Below are 24,774 nucleotides of genomic sequence, written 5' to 3' on the forward strand. Positions count from 1 at the left end.
ACACTTCTCCAAATCAATGTTTTGCATAAACATAAAACTTATGAAACTTACATTTTTCTTCATAGCTAATTTACAATATGTCACCTTAAGACATCCATCCATTTTCTTTCACCCTTGTCCCTTAGTGGGGTCGGGAGAGTTCCTGGTGCCTATCTCCAGCTGACGTTCCGGGTGAGAGGTGGGGTACACCCTGGACAGGTCGCCAGTCTGTCGCAGGGCAACACAGAGACACACAGGACAAACAACCATGCACACACACTCTCACACCTAGGAACTATTTGGAGAGGCCAATTAACCTGACAGTCATGTTTTTGGATTGTGGGAGGAAACCGGAGTACCCGGAGAAAACCCATGCATGCACAGGGAGAACATGCAAACTCCATGCAGAAAGACCCCAGGCCGGGAATTGAACCCAGAACCTTCTTGCTGCAAGGCAACAGCTCTACCAACTGCGCCACTGTGCAGCCCCACCTTAAGACACTTTACAAAAAAGTATTTCAATTAAACCTAGTTTTCAAACAATGCAGCCAGGTTCAATTAATTATTATACAATTTGATTAAGAAGGCGTATATGTAAGGAAAATATTGTGTGGCTGTAAAATGTGAATTATGAGCACACATTTTGTTGACTTTTTAGACCTGTTTGATGTAAAATAACCTGCAATAATCTGTTAGTCGACTAGAGGGAGCCAGACACAAAGACCATCAACCCCAAACAGGACGCATTTTGGAGTCTTTCTGGTTCAGGGGTTTGCAACATGTGGCTTCGGATCCGCACGTGTAAGCTAAAATAATAATAAACTTAGCAATGTTTTTAAAAAATAAAGCTAATGAAAATGACTTTTTCCCCCCTTTTTTTTTTTTTTGCATTATTGCATGTTTTTAAGACATTTTTGCATAGTATTTCTAAACTAGTGATGGAGCTTTGAGTTTAGGTTTTCATGACCTTTTTTAATATTCCATATATAGAAAATTCAACAATTTGCATATCTTCTCTTTCTGAAAAACTTAGATTTGTATTTTTTATTATAAAATGTAACAATTGAAATAAAATGGCTGTTTTTTAATTTAATCATGACTCTTCCAGTAAAAACTGTTACAAGTTAATACAGTGAGTTTTCTTTGATTTTTTTCCAGAAGTGAGTGTAACTTGGTGATTCTGGACAACATTCATTTATTTGGCTGCTTACCCCTGTTGATTTTTTTATTGATGTCCAATGTGGGGGCTTAGTGTTACAACAATGCAAAAAAGAAATAAATATATGCCATTAAAAATGCTAATTTATGTTTATAAATTGATACAGGTGGCTTGATCCAGCTTTAAAACACTCTTTTGAGTGAATTGAAAACGAGTTTTAACACATTTTCAAAGAGAAGAAGGGACCATATGACCTAAAATGAGCAGAAAATTAAAACAGGAATTCTGGATCATAAATAAAAGTTTCCCCCCACAAAAATCAATTCATTACGCCCCGACATTATGTTTTCAACGAAGTTTATGGATGATTTTTCATTGTCTGGACAGCTGTGCAACGACGCACGCGCTCAAACCTCACGGGACAGATGTTTTCCTCGCGTTTCCGGAGCGCGCGCCAGTAGTGCAGCGGCTGCGCTTCGTGCGACGGCAGCGCGAGCCGCGCAGGTCTCGTGTTTTCCACCACGGATAGTAATTAGAGAGCTGGTGCGACCCCTTCACAAAGCTGCCGCTCTGTCGCGACTATTTATTTCCCCGCCGCTTGTCCACACACTGCGCGTTCAACGTCTCCAGTCCAACGTTTAGGTCTGCAACTTCCGCTCTACTCCTCCAAAATAAACTCTCAGCTAACTTTTGGCATGAAGGCGAACAGTAAAATTAAAAAATTTTTTAGCCTTCTAACTGACTGGTTGTATCTTGTAAAACCATAGACATAGACTGTCATATTCAATAAATTATATTATATATAAATTATATATAATTTATATTATATATAAAAGTTAATTTATTTCAGTAACCCATTGCCAATTACACATTATAATTTTAATTTGACCACAAATATGGGCTTATTGAAAAAATAAAAAATAAAAAAACATGCTTAAAGGTTGTTATTTTCAGAATGTACTTTATTTATTTAAAGTTAATATTGTATTTAATTTATATTCAAGAATTCAATGAATTTTTATTTGTGATGATTTGGGTTTTTGTGTGTTTATTTAGTTCCTGTGTCATCTTGTCCACCCCTTGTTTGAGCCCAGCTGTGTCTTGTTTCCTCTGATTACATTCTCCGTGTGTTTCCCTGTCGGGTCCTTGTCCCACCACGTTGTTTGTTAACCAGCGCTACCGGTGTTTGAGTCCTAGCTTTTATGCTCACCTGCGCTGCCTGGACTTTCTGTACTCCTCGTCTTCACCATTAGACAACCATTAATCACTACGTCCTGGGTCCATCTAACTCACCACCACCTACAACCCCAAACCATGACATTACTGTCATACCACCTTTGCTTGTTTATGGTACAAAATTTGGACTCGGATTCCAAAATAAATAGTAATTAAAAAAAATAACAATGATAAATAACAGAGGTTATTTTCGCAGCACCACTCTTTAACTTTATATGTTGTAAACATTAGTAATAGAATAACGTTTTCTTCCTATTATTCTGTTTTGACTATTTTCAGTGTTTCTGCCGGAGTTTGTTTTGAAATCCGTATTCCCCAATTTCCGGTGTTGTCTCACTTACAGTGCGTAATTTGGCGCAACTGGACGCGCAACTCTATAAGGAATCTCCCTCCTCCCCGCTCTGTCTGTGGGTCTCTGCTCGTTGGAAAGGCTGGTTCTCCCGCCCAGGTGTGACATTCTCGGAGTGCCTCACTGGAACCACAACCGAAAAGATGACGGACCCATCCCCGCCAGACTCCGCCGCCGTCCTGGAACCGGCTTCTGGTGCGGAGCTGACGGCGGTGAACGGCCAGTGCGAGCAGACGGACTCCCCGCAGCAGCAGGAGAACAACACAGAAAGTCAGGGAGAGGGTTTCAAGATGGATCAGGAGATGAAGATAACAGAGAGCATCGAGGATCGGGGTAGGTGATGTCAGAAATATTCATTTTTGTGCGTAATTTAACTGATGGGTGATTAAACAAAGGGTGTTTTAGTAGGAAGTCTGCTTTCATGTGTGGTTTAGGTTGTTATGGCATAAGATAAAAAATATTCTCATCTATTTTCTATTTTTTTCCTCATTATTTGCAAAAATAACAAAGTATAATAGTAAAATTAGTATTATGAATAACGTCAGTATTATTCTGGCATTAAAAATATTGGCGCCAAAGATTCCTAATTTAATCAACCAACCATTTTTGGTTAATATTTATCAGCACTAAGTTAAATAGGAAAACTGTATAAATAATAATTATTAAGTAAGTAGCTGATTGGTATTTGTAAAAGTATATATCTTAAAAATGTAACTTTTTTTGTGAAATTATATTATTTTCTTCACAACATGCAGCACAAGAATAATGAAATCAATAAATATTGCCATAATTACCCTTAACATAAAGTTATTAGATTCTTAATTGATGATTTTATTTATTTAATCTTTAAAGATTTGGTATGTCTAAACTATTTTGGGTGTCTTTATAAATAAATAAATCTCTAGCTTTAATTGTGTCACATTTGGGCTTCCATAAGGATGCATACCTGAACTGAGATCCAGGAGGTTTGTCAGCAGCGCTTTTCTTTCATTTTTGGCAGCCCATAAATGGTCAACGTGTCCAGTTCTGTTCAGTTTTGTCCACTTTATTACAAAATAAACATAATACAGTCAAATTCAGAAGATAATGTGATGCTAATTAGTAAAAATAAAAGTAATAGTTTCCATTGAATATTTGTATTGCTTCCATCATGCATGGGGAGACAGTGGAAAGGAACTGCAGCTGAACTATTCCTTTCAGGCTGCTGTGGCAACAGTTCAAACGTTTTCCTACTTTAGCTAAAATAAAAGCAGGAATAACTGGAACTATAGCACAAATTGAGAGTAAAGTTGGTTCTTTTATTGCTTATACTTTTCTTTAATTCGTCATAAATTATGTATGAAATTCATGAGTCATTCTGGTGAGATAAAATGTGAATATCAAGGATATTCTACCTGCAGGGTTTGCTTTATTCCAATTTTAATGCGGTCGTTTTGCAGGGAGAACATATTCTCCCAATGCAGTTTCTTCACAATATCTCTGATGTTCCTTTTGTCTTATTCCAAAGACATTTAGATTTTCTGCAAACTAACAACCAGGGAAGATCGAAATGCAGTTAGCAACAAGCAGAGCAGTTGTGTATATATTCAGAATAAAGGAATCAGAGACAGAAAACAAAATGTCAGCATGTAAAAGAGAACGTTTTGCCCCAGATATTTCTTCTGGGAGACAAAGTTAGGGATTGTTTGCTGGTTGAGAACTTCAGAACTACAAAAGTTTGGATGTCTTGTCGTGTGTAGGTCTTCTGGAGAGCAGCATGCGCCTGAAGCCTCACGAAGCACAGAGTTACCGAAAGAAAGCTCTCTGGGTGTCCTGGGCGTCCATCGTGGCCACCATCATCCTGGCTATCGCCGCTTTCAGTGAGTAGTATTATTTCACAGAAGCACATGTTTGGATTTCTAGTGTTTGCTCACAACTTCACTTAATCCAAAGGTACATGAGGGCTGGTCTGTAGTTATCATAAGCAAAGACAGTTTGCTTGAGAAGATGACTGAAATACTCTCCCACTTTTTCCTCTTCTTCTTTATTAGGCGGAGATTAGTTCCTGAAAAGAGTTCCCACATTTCTGCAGTGTTGTTGATTACCTGCAGCAGACGAGCATATTAGGGCTTCCTGTCTCTCTGAAGACTGCTACTAATGTCATGAAGGATCATTATGTTTTTATTTGTTCTCATACACAGCAGCTCACTCTCTCTCCCAGACTGTATGCAGTGTTTTCGTAAGCCTGGCAGGAAGACTCGTTGCTCCGTCACACATCAGCTTCTCTTTTCATAAATGAAACATATCACTGCTTCCAGATTAGGTGCAGAAATGAGACGAAGTGATGAATGAGGGCAACGCAGCAGCAGGAGTTACTCTGTCATTACTCACACAATTGTTTTCTTTGATTTAGGACCCAAGAATTACATGAGTAGATGACTCCAGTGGTTTAATAATGTCAGAGTAATTTATTTTAGACAGCGCAACAGCTTAGAAGTTCTTAGGGCTGAAACGATTAATCGTGATTAATTGATTATTGAAATAATTAATTTATTTGGTTAGCTGGAGTTCACAGACACAAAAAGATGATTTGCTGAAAAAAACATGTTCAGAGCAGAAATCAGGCAAAAACTATACAAAAAATGTATTTATTTTACATTTACAATGAAAACACATTCGTCTGTAAACAACGGTTAATCGTAATGAATCGATTATTGAAATAATCGTCAACTTATTTAGTAGCCGATTAATTATTAAGTGGAGTACAGATTCAAAACTGGTAATTTGTTGAAAAAACCAACATATTCAGAACAGTAATTAGGTCAAAACTGTACAAACACATATATATAGATTTTGCATTTACGATAAAAACACCTTTGCCTTCAAATACGTTTTCCCCAAAACTCAAATTCACTAAAGGAATGCTGTGTTATTGCAATTTAGGCATTAAAATATTTATTTTCTTATTTACAAAAGAAACTGAGTTGTTGATTTATTTGCATCTTTTAATGAATTTGCAGAATGTGCAATTGTATCCGATTAATCGATTAATCATCAGAATAACTGATAGAATAAATTCCAAAAATAATTGTTAGACCCCTTTAATTTTATGTGTTTATGGTTTTTCTCTTACTGCCGGCAATGGGGACCAGACTCTGATACCAGTCATACAGGGACCTGACAGCCCGTATCAAAGKGCCCGGTACCCCATACTCCCAGAGTACCCCCCACAAGGCCCTCCTGGGGACATGGTCAAACGCCTTCTCCAAGTCCACAAAACACATGTAGACTGGTTGGGCGAACTCCCATGCACCCTCCAGGACCCTCCTGAGGGTGTAGAGCTGGTCYAGTGTTCCACGACCAGGACGAAAACCACACTRCTCTTCCTGAATCCGAGGTTTGACTATCCGACGGACCCTCCTCTCCAGGACCCCTSAATAGACCTTACCAGGGAGGCTTAAGAGTGTGACCCCTCCGTAATTGGAGCACACCCTCCGGTCCCCCTTTTTGAACAGGGGGACCACCACCCCAGTCTGTCAATCATGGGGAACTGCCTCGATGTCCATGCGATATTGCAGAGTCGCGTGAGCCAACACAACCCTGCAACATCCAGCGCCTTAAGGAACTCTGGGTGGATCTCGGCGACCTCGTCCCCAGAGATTGGAGAGCCCAACCCAGAGTCCCCAGGCTCAGCTTCCTCAACAGTAGGCATGTTGGTGGGATTGAGGASGTCTTCGAAGTATTCYGCCCACTGGCCCACAACGTCCCGAGTTGAGGTCAGCAGCACACCATCCCCACTATAAACAGTGTTGGTGCTGCACTGCTTCCCCCTCCTGAGACGCCGGATGCTGAACCAGAATTGCCTCGAAGCCGTATGGAAATCTTTCTCCATGGCCTTTCCAAACTCCTCCCACGCCCGAGTTTTTGCCTCAGTGACCACCCGAGCCGCATGCCGCTTCGCCTGCCGGTACCCATCAGCTGCATCTGGAGTTCCACAGGCCAAAAAGGCCCGATAGGACTCCTTCAGCTTGACAGCATCCCTCACCGAAGGTGTCCACCGACGGGTTTGAGGGTTGCCGCCGCGACAGGCACCAACAACCTTGCGGCCGCAGCTCCGATAAGCCGCCTCGGCAATGGAGGTACGGAACATGGTCCACTCAGACTCAATGTCCCCCACCTTCCCTGGAACGTGTTCGAAGTTTGCCAGAGATGGGAGTTAAAGCTCCGTCTCACAGGGGACTCYGCCAGACGTTCCCAGCAGACCCTCACTACACGTTTGGGCCTGCCAGGTCTGACCGGCTTCCTCCCCCACCACCGGAGCCAACTCACCACCAGGTAGTGGTMAGTGGACAGCTCYRCACCTCTCTTCACCCGAGTGTCCAAGACATACGGCCRCAGATCCGATGAAACGATGACAAAATYGATCATCRAACTGCGGCYTAGGGTGTCCTGGTGCCAAGTGCACATATGGACACCCTTATGCTTGAACATGGTGTTCGTGATGGACAATCCGTGACGAGCACAGAAGTCCAACAACAGAACACCACTCGAGTTCAGATCGGGGGGGCCGTTCCTCCCAACCATGCCCTTCCAGGTCAAACCGTCATTGTCCACGTGAGCGTGGAAGTCCCCCAGTAGAACAAGGGAGTCCCCAGGAGGGCCACTCTCCAGTACCCCCTCTAAGGACTCCAGGAAGGGTGGGTAATTAGAACTGCTGTTCAGCCCGTAAGCACAGACAACAGTCAGAACCCGTCCCCCCACGCATAGGCGGAGGGAGGCTACCCTCTCGTTCACCGAGGTAAACCCCAACGTACAGGCGCCAAGATGGGGGGCAACAAGTATGCCCACTCCTGCCCTGTCAAGATCCCCAGATACTTAAACTCCTCCACTTGAGGCAGGACGACCCCCCTGACCTGGAGAAGGCACTCTACCCTTTTCCGGCTCAAGACCATGGCCTCGGATTTGGAGGCACTGARCCTCATCCCGGCCGCGAACCGCTCCAGCGAGAGCTGCAGATTAGGGTCTGATGAAGCCAACAGGACCACATCATCCGCAAAAAGCGGAGATGTGATCCTAAGGCCACCAAAACGGATCCCCTCAACACCTTGGCTGCACCTAGAAAGTCAGTCCATGAAAGTAATGAACAGAATCGGTGACAAAGGGCAGCCTTGGCGGACTTCAACTTTCACCGGAAATGAGCCCGACTTACTGCCGATTTACCGGTCGATATACGTTCCCACCCTCATCTATGGTCATGAGCTTTGGGTCATGACCGAAAGAACGAGATCACGGATACAAGCGGCCGAAATGGGTTTCCTCCGCAGGGTGGCTGGGCTCTCCCTTAGAGATAGGGTGAGAAGCTCGGTCATCCGACCCAGGACACGCTGGAGGGACTATGTCTCTCGGCTGGCCTGGGAACGCCTGGGGATTCCCCCGGAGGAGCTGGAAGAAGTGGCTGAAGCTGCTGCCCCCACGACCCGACCCCGGATAAGCGGCAGAAAATGGATGGATGGATGGTTTTTCTCTTGCCAAATAGGCATTCAGTCAGAGAACTCATTCCTTGTGTCACATTTTGACAAAGTTTAATGTATTTTATTAGGATTTTGTGTCAAACCTGTTAAAAGTAGCAAAAGGACAAAGATATGTGATATCCGAATGATAAAAATTGGGAGTTCACTTATAAATTGGTCCAGATTTCCTTAATTTTGGATGGTCGGCCACAGGACTGCATGTAAATAATTTACATCACCTTTTTAATTCAGTGTGCTAAAGGCCAGTATAAATATATTTTGTATTTTATTTCACAAACACATTATGCAGCAGCAGAAATTAGACTTCTGGTAGCTTTGTTTTTAATTTGAGTCTGCTGTTTGCGTCATGAATAGTTTAATTTAAAATGAAATCAAGATCAGTTGGTAAACAGTTCACTGCAGCTGTTGCGTAACGGCTCATTAAAGTGTCTGTAAAATTACCTGTTTCCAGCCAGTTTATTAAATATGAGGAAGGCGCTTTGTGAGCCTTCGCTCAAATGAATTTGAAAACCTGATCACATCTCCTCGTATCACAGAGCTGAAAATTATTTCATCATCTGCATGAAAAATTAAAATTAAACGTGAAAATAACAGTTAAATAAGATGATTGAGGACTTTTAAGTGACACTCACAGAAACAATAAAAGTTTTCACTTCTATCAGGTGATGTTTCAGCTAGTTTTTCTCACTTTTTCACATTTTCAACTCAAGCCTGGACCTTAAATTATCCCGGTAATTACTGCGATAAACAATAATATTCAGCATTTTCAAGTAATATATTGATAATGGGATAGTAATGCAAAATTACTCTTTAATTTTGTAAAGAACATTTAACACTGGTAGTGGAATATATTTTAAATATCCAAAATATAAGAAAAAAACCCATAAAAAATAAGAAAAGCACTCAACCGAAACAATAAGTGAATTATGATGATGAGCTCTTTTAATTTATTATGCAACTAATTGATTATTTCTTCAGGCTTAGTCACAACTGCCATCGTATTAGGATTATGTGTGAATTGAACCAAAAATATGTCTAAAAATTGTTCAAGTTCGCCTGTTCCTTTCTAAATGTTACTATAAATATTGGTTTTATGAGGAGAAGATGTGAACCTTTTACATCCAGAGTCAGAGGTCATTTATTTGGCCATGTCGGAGGGTTTTGGGGCCTCTCACCTCCACACACCTGCTGCTGCTCTGTGGCCCTGATGGGCCTGGAAACCATTAGTGCCACTCAGACTGTAAAGGAGTTGTTGGATGTTTTTACGGTTGGCAGCTGCAGCAGCAGAGAGAGGAAACATACATGTTCATGTCATATCTCACACCTGATGCCCTCCTCTGACTGAAACATGGCGGAACTGTTTGACAGCAGCTGAGCGAACAAGAACAAAACCGGTTACTGTTTGCTTAGGCTGAACACCGGCTTCTGTTTTTGTTCAATTAAAAAGGCAGAGACGACATCAGTCGGTTAAATGTAAAAATAAAAGTAATACCAGACAGGTCAGAGCGACTTCTAGACAAGAAGCGAACAGCAGCGACTTGTGTGTGTGTGGGTGTGTGTATGTGACACCCAACCAGCTTCCCTGGGAGCCAATTAACCAGCACTGGGTTCAGCTTTGACGACCGCAGAGCTGCAGCTGAGTTATTTATACAAAATGTCGCTTTTTCTCCTCTTAATAAAGGAGAAAGGGGAAAAGAAGGAGACCTAGCTTTCTTTGTTACAGTGAGGACAGAAAACTAGTTTATTTTTGATTAAATACTGTGCGAAATGTAAATTTTTTATGTTTTAGGAGGAGATTATTTTGTTTAAATACAGTTGTATCTTTGGGATCACCAGAAGCTAAAAGCTGTAACGATTAATGCCAAATAAATAGCAGAAAGTTTTGTTTTTTCAGCTGTCTAAAAGCTACACATCAGGTTCAGCTAAATATTTTCTTACTTCGTTAATCTAATCCAAATCCAGTTCAAAAATACTGTTTTAATCCAAGAGGGAAATTAAATGTTGTATCTGATGGCTGTAGGGAAAGGAAGATCTCCTGTAGCAGTCAGTATCACAACGTTCTGTTGTCTTGGTTTCTATTGCAGTTTTGCTAAATGAACCCATTTCTTTTCTCATCTCATATTGGCGCCAAAACTTTTGATCAAAAACAAGATTTTTTATTTTAAATTGATGTGTTTCCATTAAGCAAATTTCTTTTCAAAATGTCAAATTTCGCTATTGAAAACACAGCTTTTGTTGTTGTCTGTAATGTTTGTAATTTTAAGAACATTCGTCCTGTCCTGTAACGTGAGTTGCTGTGTAAACTGGGGGTTGTGTGCGTTGCCTCCTCTCATCTCGCCCTTCCTTATTTGTTTTGACATCAGCAGCTGTCAGTTTCAGGCTTCTTCTCCTGCTTATTTAAAGTAGATTGTGTACATTAAGTCAGGTTTTCAAGCTTAATCTGCCTCATAAACGACTCAGAGACTCTGCTGTTCTAGCAGATGAGGTTGATGTACTAGAGATGCAGGTCCTCAGACTTCAGGTGTCATAAAAAGATCCCAGTTGGTGATTTGTATGCAGGGCAGGGCTCGTTTGCAGCCAACAGTTTGCAGTGCGAGTGCTGCAGTTTTGATAGTGTCTTTATCCTTGAGAGAAGCATGAAGATGAAACAAAAGCAGAGGAGAGCAGGGAGCTTAAATGGAGGAAAAAGAAACAATTTGAGCAACTAGAAGCTCTCTGCCCCCCTGTGAGTTTTTCTAAAAATAACCTGGAGAGGAGGATTTCTCCCTGCTGATGCAGGTGCATAAATGTTTGCATCTGTTTGCTACCTCCAAATCAAATTTCAGATTTCACTTCCTCTCGTCTCATCTGTCCAGTTTTCTGCAGGAGTTGATAAGAAAGCTGAACTGATCTGCCTTCCCACAATTAAACGTAAACGTTGAGTTCATGTTTCTGTGTTTTCTTGCAGCTGTGTCCATCATGCGCCACAGTGCCTCTGCTTTCGGATTCGCTGTAAGTCCACACCAACACGTCTCAGATCCAAACTGAGGGGAATGACGTGAATTGCATGCTAAATGTTTTCTTTTTGTTTGTTTTGTTTTGCTTTCTCGCTGCAGTTTGATGCCACGCTGGACGTGCTGTCCTCCGTCATCGTGCTGTGGCGCTACAGCAACGCAGCCGCTGTCCATTCTGCGCACCGTGAATACATGTGAGTAGGCCTGTCGCGATAAACGATAAATCAATTAATCTCACGATAAATTAAACCTGTCGACCTCATTTTAATTATCGGCTTCCGTCTCTACCTGCCTTTTTTTTCTTTCGGTTGATGGCACTGAATGAAAAAAGGCTAAACTCCGGTGCTCTCCACTGACCCTCCCTTCCTCATTTCCTTAGTGTAATGTCCAGCGCACACTACACGAGTTGTCGGCCGACTGTCGGCCCATTTCCAAAATCTGAAAGAGACATTAGCCGACAGAAATCCTAGGTATAACTGTTCGATGGGGTTCGATTGTGCCGTGTGGTGTCCAGCCACATGGGCACAAAATAATGGCTACAAGTCCAGTTAACTAATTTTAAAATCAGGCATTAATCAATGCTTTACTAGAATCTACCTATGATGCATGTGGCTAGAGTCAGTATAAAGTCCTGACTGAATGAAAATCATTATAACCTATTGATGTCACGTTAACAGCTGAAAACTTACCGGGTTTATCAACTGCGGTAGCAATTTGGCTCCAGTTCTTCCCCTTGTCATTTCTATATTCTTTGCAGGAAATGTTGAATAAACATTAATGTTGTTTCCACATATCATCTCAAATGTCCGCTGAACTTTGTGTTGCGATGTGTCAGCTGTTTGGGATTCCCCTCCGTAATTTCCCCTCAGAAAGCACGGAGGAGAATCCGCGCTTTCTGATTGGCTACCTGTCACATTCAGCGTTAAGCTCCCAGTCGGGGAAAAAACCCTGATTTAGATCGGAGCGGCCACGACGACCTAAATCACACTGCAGGATGATCGGTTACAAAATCACCAGCAACAATCTTAGATCTGCCAACGTTCTTAGATTGTTGTAAGGGGAAAGCAAAAAAACGTGTAGTGTGAACTACTGCATTAGGTAGTCGGATGTGCCCATCTTCTAGTCTAGTGATTACTGAAGGGCAATAAGACTTCATAATCTGGACTCTTTTGGTTGAATGGCGTATTTATTTCCACTTTGGCTTTATGTTGCTTAGTTTTTATTCGAGTACGTTTTTTGTTAATGGAGACTGAGAATGTATTTTATTTTTGTTTTAGGTTGTTTTGTTTATTTAGTTCATCAGTTCCAGTGTTATATGTTTTTGAAAATAAAGTGTATCTATCTATGGCAAGAAATCGCATGCATTATTACGTCATTTCCATTAAATCAGCGTCAAAAGGTCTTGAAACAATATTATCGTTTATTGCAATAATTTTTTAGACAATCGCTCAGCAAAATTTGTTATTGTGACAGGCCTACATGTGAGTGCAACGTTTCCGCATTTTTCTCACATTGCAAGCGCAAATCTAGGCTGTTGTGTTGGGAGGTGCTCTGTTCGATGCTGAAATTTCCTGAAGCAGCAGATGCACCACCTTAATTTGGATAATTAATTTGTTTAATAGTTACTTTTATACAGATACCTCCACATATTGAAGTAAAAGAAAATTAGCTGGCAGATAAATAAGCAAAACAAACATTGTTTAAAAAAACAGAACATCACCCAGTAGTTTGTGCTGGGATACCAGCGAATGTTGTGCTATCAATATGTCCAGCTGCATATTATTTTGTAGTTGATGATCCAGAATGAAGGAAAAGACAGACAGTGTTTACAGTAGCTCAGGATAAAACACAGGCTCAACAACAACATACTATTATGGATCAGACTGAACATTTAGATTTTTTGTTCATCCACAAGAAACCATTAACTAGACAACTTCAGTGCTTACTGGTCCTCTAGATTGGCAATCCTGGTCCTCCAGGGCCGGTGTCCTGCAACTCTTAGATGTCTCCCTGGTCCAACACACTTGAATCCAACAGCTGAATCACCTCCTCAGTGCAGTCAGGTTCTCCAGAGTCCTGCTCCAGAGTCCTGCTAATGGGACCTCATTATTTGACTCAGGTGTGTTGAAGTTGAGACGCATCTAAAAGTTGCAGGAGACCAGCCCTCAAGGCCTGGAGTTGCCCACCCCTGCTCTAGATTCTGCTGTCAGTTAGCAACGTAGATTATGCAGGAACGGAAATGAGAAACATCGGACTTATAACCATTATTTGAATTGCGAGGATAATGTTTGGACGGGCGTGGAGCCCCCTACTGGCTAAATAAGGTACTGAAGCTAGTAACCCAATTTTTAAACGACAAACACGGACGGACAGATGACTTTCAGACAAAATTCAGACTCTCTAAAATGACAAAAAAAAATATTTTGTCAGAAATATTAACCACCATAAAGGTTTTAAATATATTAAAATTCGGCAAACGTCAAGTCAGAATATTTGTTTATTTTTTTATTAAGACATAGAATAGACGTTTGCATTAGAATAACAGCAAGAGTAACAAAAAAAAAATCTTACATTTATTTTGTAGGGAGAAATAAAGCTCTTTGTAATGCCTCTGTTTTTTTGGAAGTTTTTTAAAGCAGCATTTATAAAAACGTCCGTAAGACGTTCAAGAACGTTCAAACAACATTCGGAAGTATGCACTTTGTATAAGAAGTGAAAAATAAAAAATTGTTAAAAAAAAATAACAGTCATAAAAGTTTTAAAGATATAAAAACTAGAGATATGCCGATCAGGTGTTTTTCCTGCCGATTCCAATCACCCATGAGGGCCGATCACCGATACCGATCACATAATTATTATTTTTTTAATCATAAGCACTACTGGCTACATTATGTGGAAAAAGGAACCATGAATTCACCTTAATTTAGACAAAAACTTGCTTTTAATAACTTTTTCCAAGAAAAAAAAACCAAAATGGGCATTGTGCAAATTGTACTGCTATCGGTAATACTATCTTTAACAGACTGAAAACATATGAAGGCTCTGAAGAGGCTAAATAATGCAAAAAGTCAAAATAAAACCTCTCAACATTGCCAAAAAATTCAAGTATAAAACTTAACATTCAAAGGGAAAAACAGGTTCCATTACAATAAACAATCCTGAGTTACTGAATGAACTCAGGATTCTGAGTTCATTCAGTAACTTAGTAAGCAGCTAGCCGCCAGCTAGCATGGCGACTAGCTGATTACTGCTAGTTCTGATTGGTTGTTTCTGACTGAGCGGAGTAATTATGCAGAACAGGAAGGAGATCGATTATTTTTTCAGATATCTGTCTCATGTTAGGACAGCGAAAGTTTTAATATGCAAATAAATTGTATTTTTTTAGGTTAGATGCTGCAGCTTTAAGCAGAAGTTCGGTGTGAGAGTCACTACCAGGTGGAGCAGAAGCGGCGCTCCGTCTGAAATATTACTACATGTAGCGCAGCAGCGGTTCAACAGCAAGAGCAGAACCAGCGTCTTACATCGCAGCTCGAAGACTTAAATAATTTTGCGGGTTATTTGTTTAGCTTTCTGACCTTCATGCTGATCCGGGTGAGTGTTTGTAGCTGTGCGCTGCTTTACCTGCTATCTGATCCTCCATATGTCTTTTTTACTACAGTGAGCCTCGATGTAGCCAAACTCCGCCACTTGTTTTTATGCCATATTAGATTTGTCGTATTGATGCATTTTGACGTGCTTCAATTTTCCGCCGCAACACGCAAACTTCCCCAGTCACTCAGTGCATTATAGTTCCACATCGCTTAGGATTTGTTGCTGCGCGTTTGCGCAGAGTGAAGGAAAGAGGAGACCAGCTGCACARGCAGRCTGCGAAATGAGATGCAGGTGATCGGTTTGTGTGATTGGCAACAAGAGACCGTGATCTGCGATCACCGATCATGCACTTTTTCACAAAAATCGGCCGATTGTGATCGGTGGCCGATTGGTCGGCACACCTCCTAATAAAAACTAAATCAAGTGAAATGACAGCAAAAAAAGAAAATTAATTGGGAACGAATGTTCAGACGACGTTTGCTGAACGTCAGGTCCGAACATTCGACTTTCAGACTACGTGCACGGACGTCGTGCGGACATTTTCTTGCTAGCTGGGAGCTGGTGATTAGTTCAAAATGAACTACAAATAACAGAAAATCTTACCAAATATTTTTGTCTATTTTAGTACACTTCAAATAAGACAAACCTAACTTGCAAGTACGTTTTCAGCAAAATATATGAGCTTGTTATTAAGTTAACAATTCTTTAATATTATTGAAAAAGTAATAGTTAACAAGACATTTTCAGCAAGTGGAACTGGTGTTATCAATATTAATGAATTATTGACCTAAAACAAACTCCTATCTTGATGAAAATTCCTTGTATGTTAGTTTTGTCTCGTTTCAAGTGTATGAAGATATTTGCTCTGGAAACTAGACAAATATTTGGTAATATTTGTGCCTTTGCAGTGTGGTATGCACCTTAACTCGCGCTCTGAGTCTGCTTTTGATTCTGCAGACGGCATCGCTCTTTTTTATCAGCCTGCCAGGGATCCATGTTATTCTTTTTAATTTGTCCACCTGTCTGCGTTTCATAAACGAGACTCGGTTGAACGGTGAACCCCAGAGACTGTCTGGTTACCACGGTAACACACTTGAGGTCTGATAGCAGAAGATATTAAGGACTTTTTTTTCTTTCTCGGAAATCAAATTTGAAGCTTTCTTGAAATAACCTTTTGTTCCCAGAATCCGACACCGTCATTCTGATCGTAATTATTCTCTGCTTGTTTATGAATCTAAATAGAAAGGTAGTTTATCTGAAAGCCGCAGAAAAACCAGCAGCATCGGCATTGTGCGGGAAACAACAGGGAGCCAGTTAGCGGGGATGTTTGTCCTGCTGCGGACTTCCCAAAGGGATGCTGGCTGTTGCCGTGGTTACCTCATCCAGTCAAAACCCTGCTCTCCAGTGTTGCTCGAGAGGAGCCTTCAGACATTGAGCGCACTCACTCTGGTAACCATGCATGACCAGGACATATGCTCCAGCTGGCTCCTGCCTCCCTCCAGACTCGGTTAATTGGATAAAGGTCGTTAAAGGACATCTGCTGCTTCTCAATCAATACTCAAAGCACACATATATACACTCTGTCACACTATTGTAATGTAAGGAAGATTTGAGTTGGTTTGTTTGAATGTGAAACCCCACATTGTTCAGATTTTGTCCTTTTTTTGTTTCCTGTTTCTGATCACCATCTGACTTCTTCTTCCTGTCAGCGCCTGCGTGATCTTGGGTGTGATCTTCATCCTGTCTTCCCTTTGCATCATGGGAAAGGCCATCCATGACCTGGCCACCAAGCTGCTGCCAGAAGTGGTGAGAATTTATCAATCACAAATCCATGATAAATAAATATTCTAGTGAAATAATTTATTCTAATACTAAAACATGCAGGAAAAGATTCATATAAGAGAAATTTGGATCAACACATCCAGGATGTCAGGAGATGACGCTGTCAAACTCACGTTATGGGGTAAAAATGACTTAAAATAATCAGAATACTGTAAACTATTGGTGACAGCTGCATGGCTAACCAGAGTCTCCTGACTTTCTGCCTGCACACATGAACTGGAATTTGGGAATGCAAGACAAATGCTGCATGCATAATCAGATTTTTCAGTGGAATCTGTGGTTATTTTTGCAGCTCTGTCAGATTGAAACAAGGACTTTCTGCCAAAGATTTCAGAGTTATAAACATAAATTCAGCTGTTTCTGTCTAATATTTGTACCTTTTAGAATCCAAAATAAACAGCATTCAGACAGTGATCAGACCCTGCTGAAGGAAATAAATAAAAACAATGACTATCATAACGATGACTTTCTGTCTTTAAGAGACAAAAATAAACCAGATTGTATATAGTATATGGTTCTCTTTACATTAAATGTCATATATTGGCATAAACACAAAGTCCATCCTGAACAAGAACTAGTTTTAATTCAGTTCAGCCAGGTAAAAACGAATTGATTCGTGTTCATAGTTCAGCACTAAGTTCACTACTCCAACATGAACTAGTTCTTGCTTATATAAGCTGTATTTAATAATGGCTGAATCATATTTCAGCCATATTTTATCAGAAAACAAAATGAAATTCTGAGTTGAAACCCACCCTTTTGACTACTTCTGTAATTTCAGTCACTTTTGACTTTCTTTTATTAGTTTAGTTTTTCAGCAGTCTACAACAAATGTAATATCAAACTACTGGAACTTCAGTAGTGGAAAAAGAGGATGTTGCACATTTTTACTAATTCTGCAGTCAAAAGAAATAAAAGATTGTGTGATCTTCATCGTTAAAGCACATTGGCTGACATTGGGCCTTCCATATTGGGTGTTTTCTGCATATTAATGTAAAATCGGACTGTATAAAAACCTCAGATTAATCTTAGTTTTGAGAGTTGTGACCTGAGTATATTCAGTTAAAATTACAGCATAAACTAAGTTTTTCCTTAAAAACACAACAGAAATCTTTGTTTCAGCCATTTAATAAATTTCCTTAAAAACCTCACTTAAAGGTGCGTTGTGACGCATTAAGTGTTTGTTACAATAACCAAACCATCATGATCAACATTTAGGATTTGGTTGTAAAATTTATCAGGTAAAATTTGAGATCTTAGAGTAAAAAATGCTACATTTAGAGGTTATTCTCTAGTTTTGTGCTGGGTTTTGTTTTTCCAAACTTTTTTTTTTTTTTCGCTAACTGTGAGGATGAGGTGTGACTCTGCCGGTGCTGCTGGAGGAAGAATGTCACAAATCTCAGGTGTGAAGACTTGCAAGCTTCAACACTTCTGTAAATAGCTTTATCGCCCTGTTGCTAGGCAGTAGTGGTCGCCGTAGAAACAGCTTTGCATCTTAATTAAATTATTAAAAATAACCATATACAAGAATGTATAGAGATTCTTAAATGAAGTATAAATTACTTCATTTAAGTATTTTAAATGAAGTACTTTATACTTCATTTAAGAATGTGTTTGTTAAAATTAAATGCATTGCGTTTGACAGACTTCTAGCTGTAATTGTATTTTTATTGTTTTGACAAATGCAGTGTGAAAAAACATTTTATTTACACTCTACATTTAATCTCAACATTGCATTGCTTTTGCAAATAAAATCTAAAAAGATGTGATTATGTGTTAATATTTAATGAAAGCAGTGATTGAACATTGATTGCCTGTTATTAAATTTACAAATCTATATCTGTTGATCTACAATAATCATGTTTTTAATGGATTACCAAGCCTTTGTTAGAAACTCAGTCAGTTTTCCAAATCCTGTATTGATTTATTTTCCTGACTGAGTTTTCACACCATTCATCTGCTGCTGCAGAGAAGCAGACAGACGGGGCTGAAACATGGCCGCCACCAAAGCATAAACAAACGCCGACAGATTGTTTCTGTTTCTTTTTCTTCTTCTTCTTATTATTATTATTCTCCTTCTCCTTCTTCTCCTCCTCGTCCTCCTCTCACACTCGTCTAGTAGCTCAGCCGTCCTCACTGTGCCACAATTAGGTACATTTTTCCCCTTAACCCCACCTCTTTTTTCTCTTCTTCATGAAATATTAATGAGGTAAGCAGCTGCTTAAATATGCAGGTTAGATGAAGCAGGTTGGGTTGTTTGGTTTGACACCGGGCTGCTCCCAATTAGCGTCAGCTAGCGCCCATAACAACGCTGATCTCTGCATCGAGGTGAAAGCCTAAAATTCTTATTTATGTCTGAGTTTGAACTCATCTCCTAAAATAATTAAAAACATCTGTTTGGGGCGGAGTTGTCCTGTGGGACTGATCAACCAATCAGAAGAGGATGAATGGTTTTAAAATGCTTGAAAACTAAAATCCTAAGTGTTTGAATGATTTATATAATCCACAAAACAAAGAGGTCAAAGGTAAAGTTGTGAGTTAGGTTATGACACAACATCCAAAGCTTTGAGCAGCTCATGGATCACTGTTAATCATCTGAAAATTGAAAAAATGACAACGCTATGTTTGGTAGACAGTAACTTTGCAGAACAAGCTGAACTCCACAGTCAAGCATGGTGGTGGTCTAATTATTCTCTGGGGTTCAGTAAGGAAAAGAAAGCTGAACAGAGTTAAAATCTTTCACTCTAGTGAGTTTTTCTTTCTGAAATGAGGGGCAGAAATTTTTTATTCTTTACACAAAATTCACTTTTTTTGATATGCACCTTTTCATTTTACAGATTTTTTGATGTAGAAAATTAAACTCTTCTAAATCATGCCTCATAATTATCGATTAAATATGAATAATTTTCATAACGGAAGCTTCCACTCTTGGAGGAAGTCGAACTATAATTGATTCCTGTGGCTATTGAGCGTTTATTTGAGCTTTAAGCATCAAAATGAGCTTAAATCTTACAGAACGGCTCACCTGTCTTCCCCATTAAAGAATGTAATTGATGGTGAACATAATCTGCTCTGTGGGTTTCACCTCCAGCACTGAGTCAGGTTTTCTCTATTCTTTGATGTGCGAGGGAGCCAAAGTAGCTTTTCATGGCTCCAAGGCTGTAGTGCAATATTAATGCTGCCGCACAGCCGCTGAGAGCTCCGCAGTCTTTCTTTGTGCTCCAGCTTTTATGCTGCCTCGCTTTCTCTGCTCTGAAATCTTAAAGAAGCTACAGAAGGGATGTTATTAAAGCTAAACAGCATCCAGAGGTTTTAGTAGTTAAAGAAACGCTAAAGAGAGTCATTAGGAGAAAGATTTTATCAGATTTCTGCATGATCAGAATAAAACTGCAGCTGCGTTGTTGTCCTCCGTCACTTTCAGGATGACTTCTTGTTCAGCGTGTCCATCGTCAGCGGCCTGGTGTGCGTCGTCCTGGCCGTGATCAAGTTCATGCTCGGCAAAGTGCTGACCAGCCGAGCGCTCATCACCGACGGTGAGCAAACTCGCCAACAGGAAGTCAGTACATGCCATATAAATGCATAGACAAACGATATACAAACAATAAAGATGTAGTGACGTGTAGAAGATGATCAGATTGGCATAAACGTAAGAATTTAATGTTTCAAAATCAAGCTACTCAAGTAAGAGCAGCAATAGTTTACCAGATTACTCAAGCAAAAGTAAAAAGTGCAGTAACGCTACTCGTATAAGTAAATTTTTTCCCCCCAAAGGTTACCAGTATCTCTGAACATAAATTGTCAGTAGCTTGCTAACAAGCTTAAAGGAGCAGTGTTGTGTATTTTCCAGACGCATAGCGCCATTTTACGGTACAATCAACTTACTGTTACCTTTAGTTGCTACAGAAATGCTGCATATATAAAAAATAACTTAAAAGAAGTTAGACTTTGTAATTTAATGCCTTGAAATTGGACTTCTGTCTCTTTAAGAAGCTCCTGCTCTTTCTGAAACTCCGCCTTCATTAAGTCATTGCAACATTTTTCCTCTATTATTAACCCTTTAGCAACATTTTTAGCAGTGTTGCACTGAGAAGTAGCTCCTATACTGAGCTCAGCTGTTTAATTAGGTGTTTGCTAATTGCTTCTGGCTAATTTGAAGGAACGAAGTGGGGGCGGGGCTAGGTCCAACTAGGCATTTTTGATGCGGAATAGTTGCCATGGAGATTAAACGATTTCTCAAGCTTGCATGAAGAAGCAAGGCAACTTTAAAGTGATACGTTAGCATAAATTTGGAAAGAAAAATGTGCAACAAAAATAAAATAAAATCCAGGGTGGGTACATAAATGGTGCTGCCACTGCCATATTTCACATTTCAAAATGTGTTGAAAGCTTCAGACGTTGAATTGGGTTGAATGCATCTGCAGTGTGTGAGCGAATTAAGCTTTCTACCAAACTGCGTTTCCTGTTTCCAGGATTTAACTCTCTGGTTGGAGGCATCATGGGGTTCTCCATCCTCATCAGTGCTGAAGTGTTCAAACATGAGCCCAAAGTGTGGTACCTGGACGGAACAGTAGGGGTCCTCATGGGCCTCATCATCCTCGCCTACGGAGTCAAGTAAGTGCCAACAATGTCTCTGGTTCTGATGAAATATGTTAAGTGTATAATATTCAAAAGAACTGATTGAAAAGTAAAAGCAAAAAAGCAAAGGGTTTCCCAGAGTTACATGCTGGGATATGGAGTTTTCCCCTCAAAGTGTCGTCTCTGTCCTCCAGGCTGCTGCGGGACATGATCCCCCGGGTCAGGCAGACCAGGAACTACGAGCGCTTTGAGTGACGGGTCACACAGGACACAAAGGGACAAGGGGGAGACAGGAGAGACACTGTCCACAGACACTCGTTCAGTCGTGGAGCTGAAGACTTTTCCATCTGCTCACGACTGGACTGACAGGGACAGCAATGACGGATGAAACCTTTGGGAACTTTTCCGTGTTTTCCAGTTCAGTGTACATACAGCATCTCTCATCCTGTGGGTCACAGTGGATGGACGCTCCTCTTCTTCACGCCTTTATTCGTGTCCAGAGATTCAGCGTAGCTCAGCTGTAACAGCAGCGCACGGTTCCAGGAGGCCGGCGCTGAGCTGGGCTGTAAAACGCTGCAGCTGATTGATGCAGCAGCTCTCTATTACCACAGTTTGACTTTTTTATGACTACAGAGAGGATGTGTCAGTGCAAAAGCCCATTAGGCAAAGGAAGCAGGACGACATTATGGTGGCTCAGCTCCAGCTCTCAGCCCGGTCCAAGATGTTTTCTTTATTCTGACAACCAACATTTTATGTCAAACATTTTCATTTTCTCAGAATCCAGAAATTTCAACAGAAATCTGAATGCAAAGATTCAAATATGGGGTCAAAATTATTAGACTCCTTATGAAATGTAAAGTTTTTGTCAGATTTCTCAACTCCTTTTAAACAGATCAATAATTTAAAGATCCTAGTTTTTATTTAAACCAAAAGGTCTCTTTAGTTTTATTGTAATTGATTGATTAGAAGCTGTGAGCATTACAAAATGGAATAAAAATTTCACAGCTGTGTTTAAGTTTTTAGTTTTTGTGAAAGAATTTGGTTTTTATGTGCAAAGCAAACTAATGTAGGCATTTAAAAAAAACAAGTGTTTGGGAAAAAATGGATTGAAGAATGATTTGTTTAACAGCATTTAAGAAATATTTGATAAAAACTTCAAATTTGATAGATATAATTTTGACTTCAACTTTATATATGCGAGACAGACGGACAAATGGAAATAAATAGAAGTTAATATTTTTCCTATATTCTGTTATCTCATGTTATGTTGGAAAGTAACTGAACAGGGTAAGCAATTGCACCATCTGCTGACCAAAAACAGTTACTACAACATATACAGCAAACCCATTTAAATCTTTCTTTTTTTTGTTCTTTCAGCTGTTAACTTTTTTTTTTTTAAATTATTAATCTGAAACTAACCCATGAACTCTAAAGTAAGGAGAAAGATAAAGTTAAATAGTTAACTCCCAAGTTGTGGTTTGACAAAGTTGTTCTGGACATCAACTGAATCATTTAACATGTGAGCTGTTTGCTTTGGCATTAAAACGGGAAGCTCCAAGTTTAATCTTGATGCGTGAACAAATGATACGGTATCAAAACTTCCTTCATGTTCATCATTTACTTCTTTCCTGACTGGAAATATCTCATCCAAGCTTTTAACCGTCTGTGGTCATATTTATATCTAAAGCCTTAATTTTGCAAATTGCTGAAATGTAAATATTAGTAGAAAGTGAGATTTAATTTGTTGGATGTGAAGGTCCGGTTACAGCAGGATATTGTTATTTTTATGAATTTTCCTCATGGCTGTAAATGAATGTAAACACTGTGCTTTGATGCTGATTTGGTTTTGAAATGAATCCGTCTTTTATTGCAGCGTAATCTCAACCTGAAAACTGTAGTTTATGGTGCAGCATTAAAACGTGGGATGAAAAATGAAAGTTTACAAGTTTAGCTTGGTGCATTGTAAACTATTCCTGTGATGTTGAAGAAATGCAGAAGCTGAGCCGTTTGTCACTGAAAGATTTATTGAAAAATAAAGCTGTTTGCCTCTGACTAAGAAAAAACAAACAGAATGTCTGTTCGTCTGGTGGACCGGAACACGCAGTGGTGGCGGGTTTCACTGCAGGCTGGGATCACCGTGTCGGCACTTACTGGTGACTCCACACCTGACGCACTCGGACTTTCAACTCAAAACTGACATTATTGACTAGCTTGTGGCCTCTGCTTCCCCTTGTGGCCGTTTGAAGCGAAAGTGAAACGTGCATTTTGAGTTTTAAAATACGAGTTTATTTGGCTTTTGACGGTTACATTTACAGATTTACCTGTGGAAAATTGATGGAACAGGAGCTTTTAATTCAGAAATCTTTCCATTTTGTCTGAACTTGTTTTTATTGAACCATCTATCAGAAAACATGAGTGTCTCTGTTTCTATAGAGATCACAGCTGAAGTTGGTAATGATCTGCACAGACCTAGATTCTCACTAGTAAATAAAGTTTTGGTTCAGAAACATCAAAACGACAAGAAGTTCATGATTTACATTTAAATTAAATCCAAGCTGAACATTTAGTTGAGATCTGTTAACTTATATTTGCATAAATTAATCAAAAAGAAAAATATTTTACAAAACTAGAACATTTTAATCAAGCAATTTATGAATAAACTTGCATTTAAAAACTAGTGGAAAGTTTTAATAAATTAATGACGCACTTATTACATAAATTATCATTTGACACAATTCAGACTCCATAATAGAGCAGCAGTTTGGCATTAAGCTTAGAAAAAACAAATGTCAAGTTTATCCATCATAGTTTTAAGGTTAAAAAATATGGATAATACATTTTAACTTTTTCTAAAACTTGTCAGAAAAATTTACATTTTGAAAACTTCATCCATTTATGTTCCCTTCATCCATTCATCCACTCCTGGTGTTTAATATTATCTTCAATGTTTAAAGTTGTCCAGGATGTCCAACTTTGTCCCCAGTTTATTTCATCTCCAGTGCTCAACATTGTTGTTTACCGTATCTGGAATGTTTTACTTTATCTCCAGCGTTTAATGCAAAAGGAAACTTTTCTGGAGATGGATGAAGTTAGACATGTGATAAACATTAGCAATAATGTTATAACCACCTTGTAGAAATGCACAGCTACAACTCGCTTAACGGCTCAAAGTCGGGCACTTTAGACCTAAAAATGTACTATGATTTTTACTTCATTGAGGAATAAGGGTGACTTGAACCCACAACCATCAGGTTTGAAGCACAGCACCTTAAGCCTCTACAGCAATTATTTTTCGGTTTCTCACTAATGGACCACATGAAGGTCTCAGTCACCTGCAGGATCAATTTATTTATTTTTATTAAATAGGATGTGCTTTGTACTTAAATATACTAATTAATGACTAATTTGTGCCCTGATCATGTTTTATAAATTAAGAGGTGGGTAACATATTGCTTTCAACAAATTAACCCAATCAGATGCATCCTAAACATCATACACCGTTTCTGTGATGTTGAAGAAATGCAGACGCTGAGCTGTTGG

At 39.6% G+C, this 24,774-nt stretch overlaps 1 protein-coding gene across 1 annotated transcript; it reads left to right on the forward strand.

Annotated features, from left to right (window-relative positions):
• The first annotated feature begins 2,227 nt into the window (after positions 1-2,227).
• LOC103476330 (transmembrane protein 163) lies at positions 2,228-23,607 on the forward strand. The gene is made up of 9 exons (XM_008428618.2): positions 2,228-2,488; positions 2,718-3,056; positions 4,463-4,582; positions 11,181-11,224; positions 11,329-11,420; positions 16,527-16,623; positions 20,081-20,192; positions 21,129-21,270; positions 21,429-23,607. Exons 2-9 carry the CDS (start codon positions 2,867-2,869, stop codon positions 21,487-21,489), a joined length of 858 nt encoding a protein of 285 aa, XP_008426840.1. The 5' UTR covers positions 2,228-2,488; positions 2,718-2,866; the 3' UTR covers positions 21,490-23,607.
• Positions 23,608-24,774: the final 1,167 nt, after the last annotated feature.

This window comes from Poecilia reticulata, linkage group LG2, assembly GCF_000633615.1.
Source record: "Poecilia reticulata strain Guanapo linkage group LG2, Guppy_female_1.0+MT, whole genome shotgun sequence".
NCBI lineage: Eukaryota > Metazoa > Chordata > Actinopteri > Cyprinodontiformes > Poeciliidae > Poecilia > Poecilia reticulata.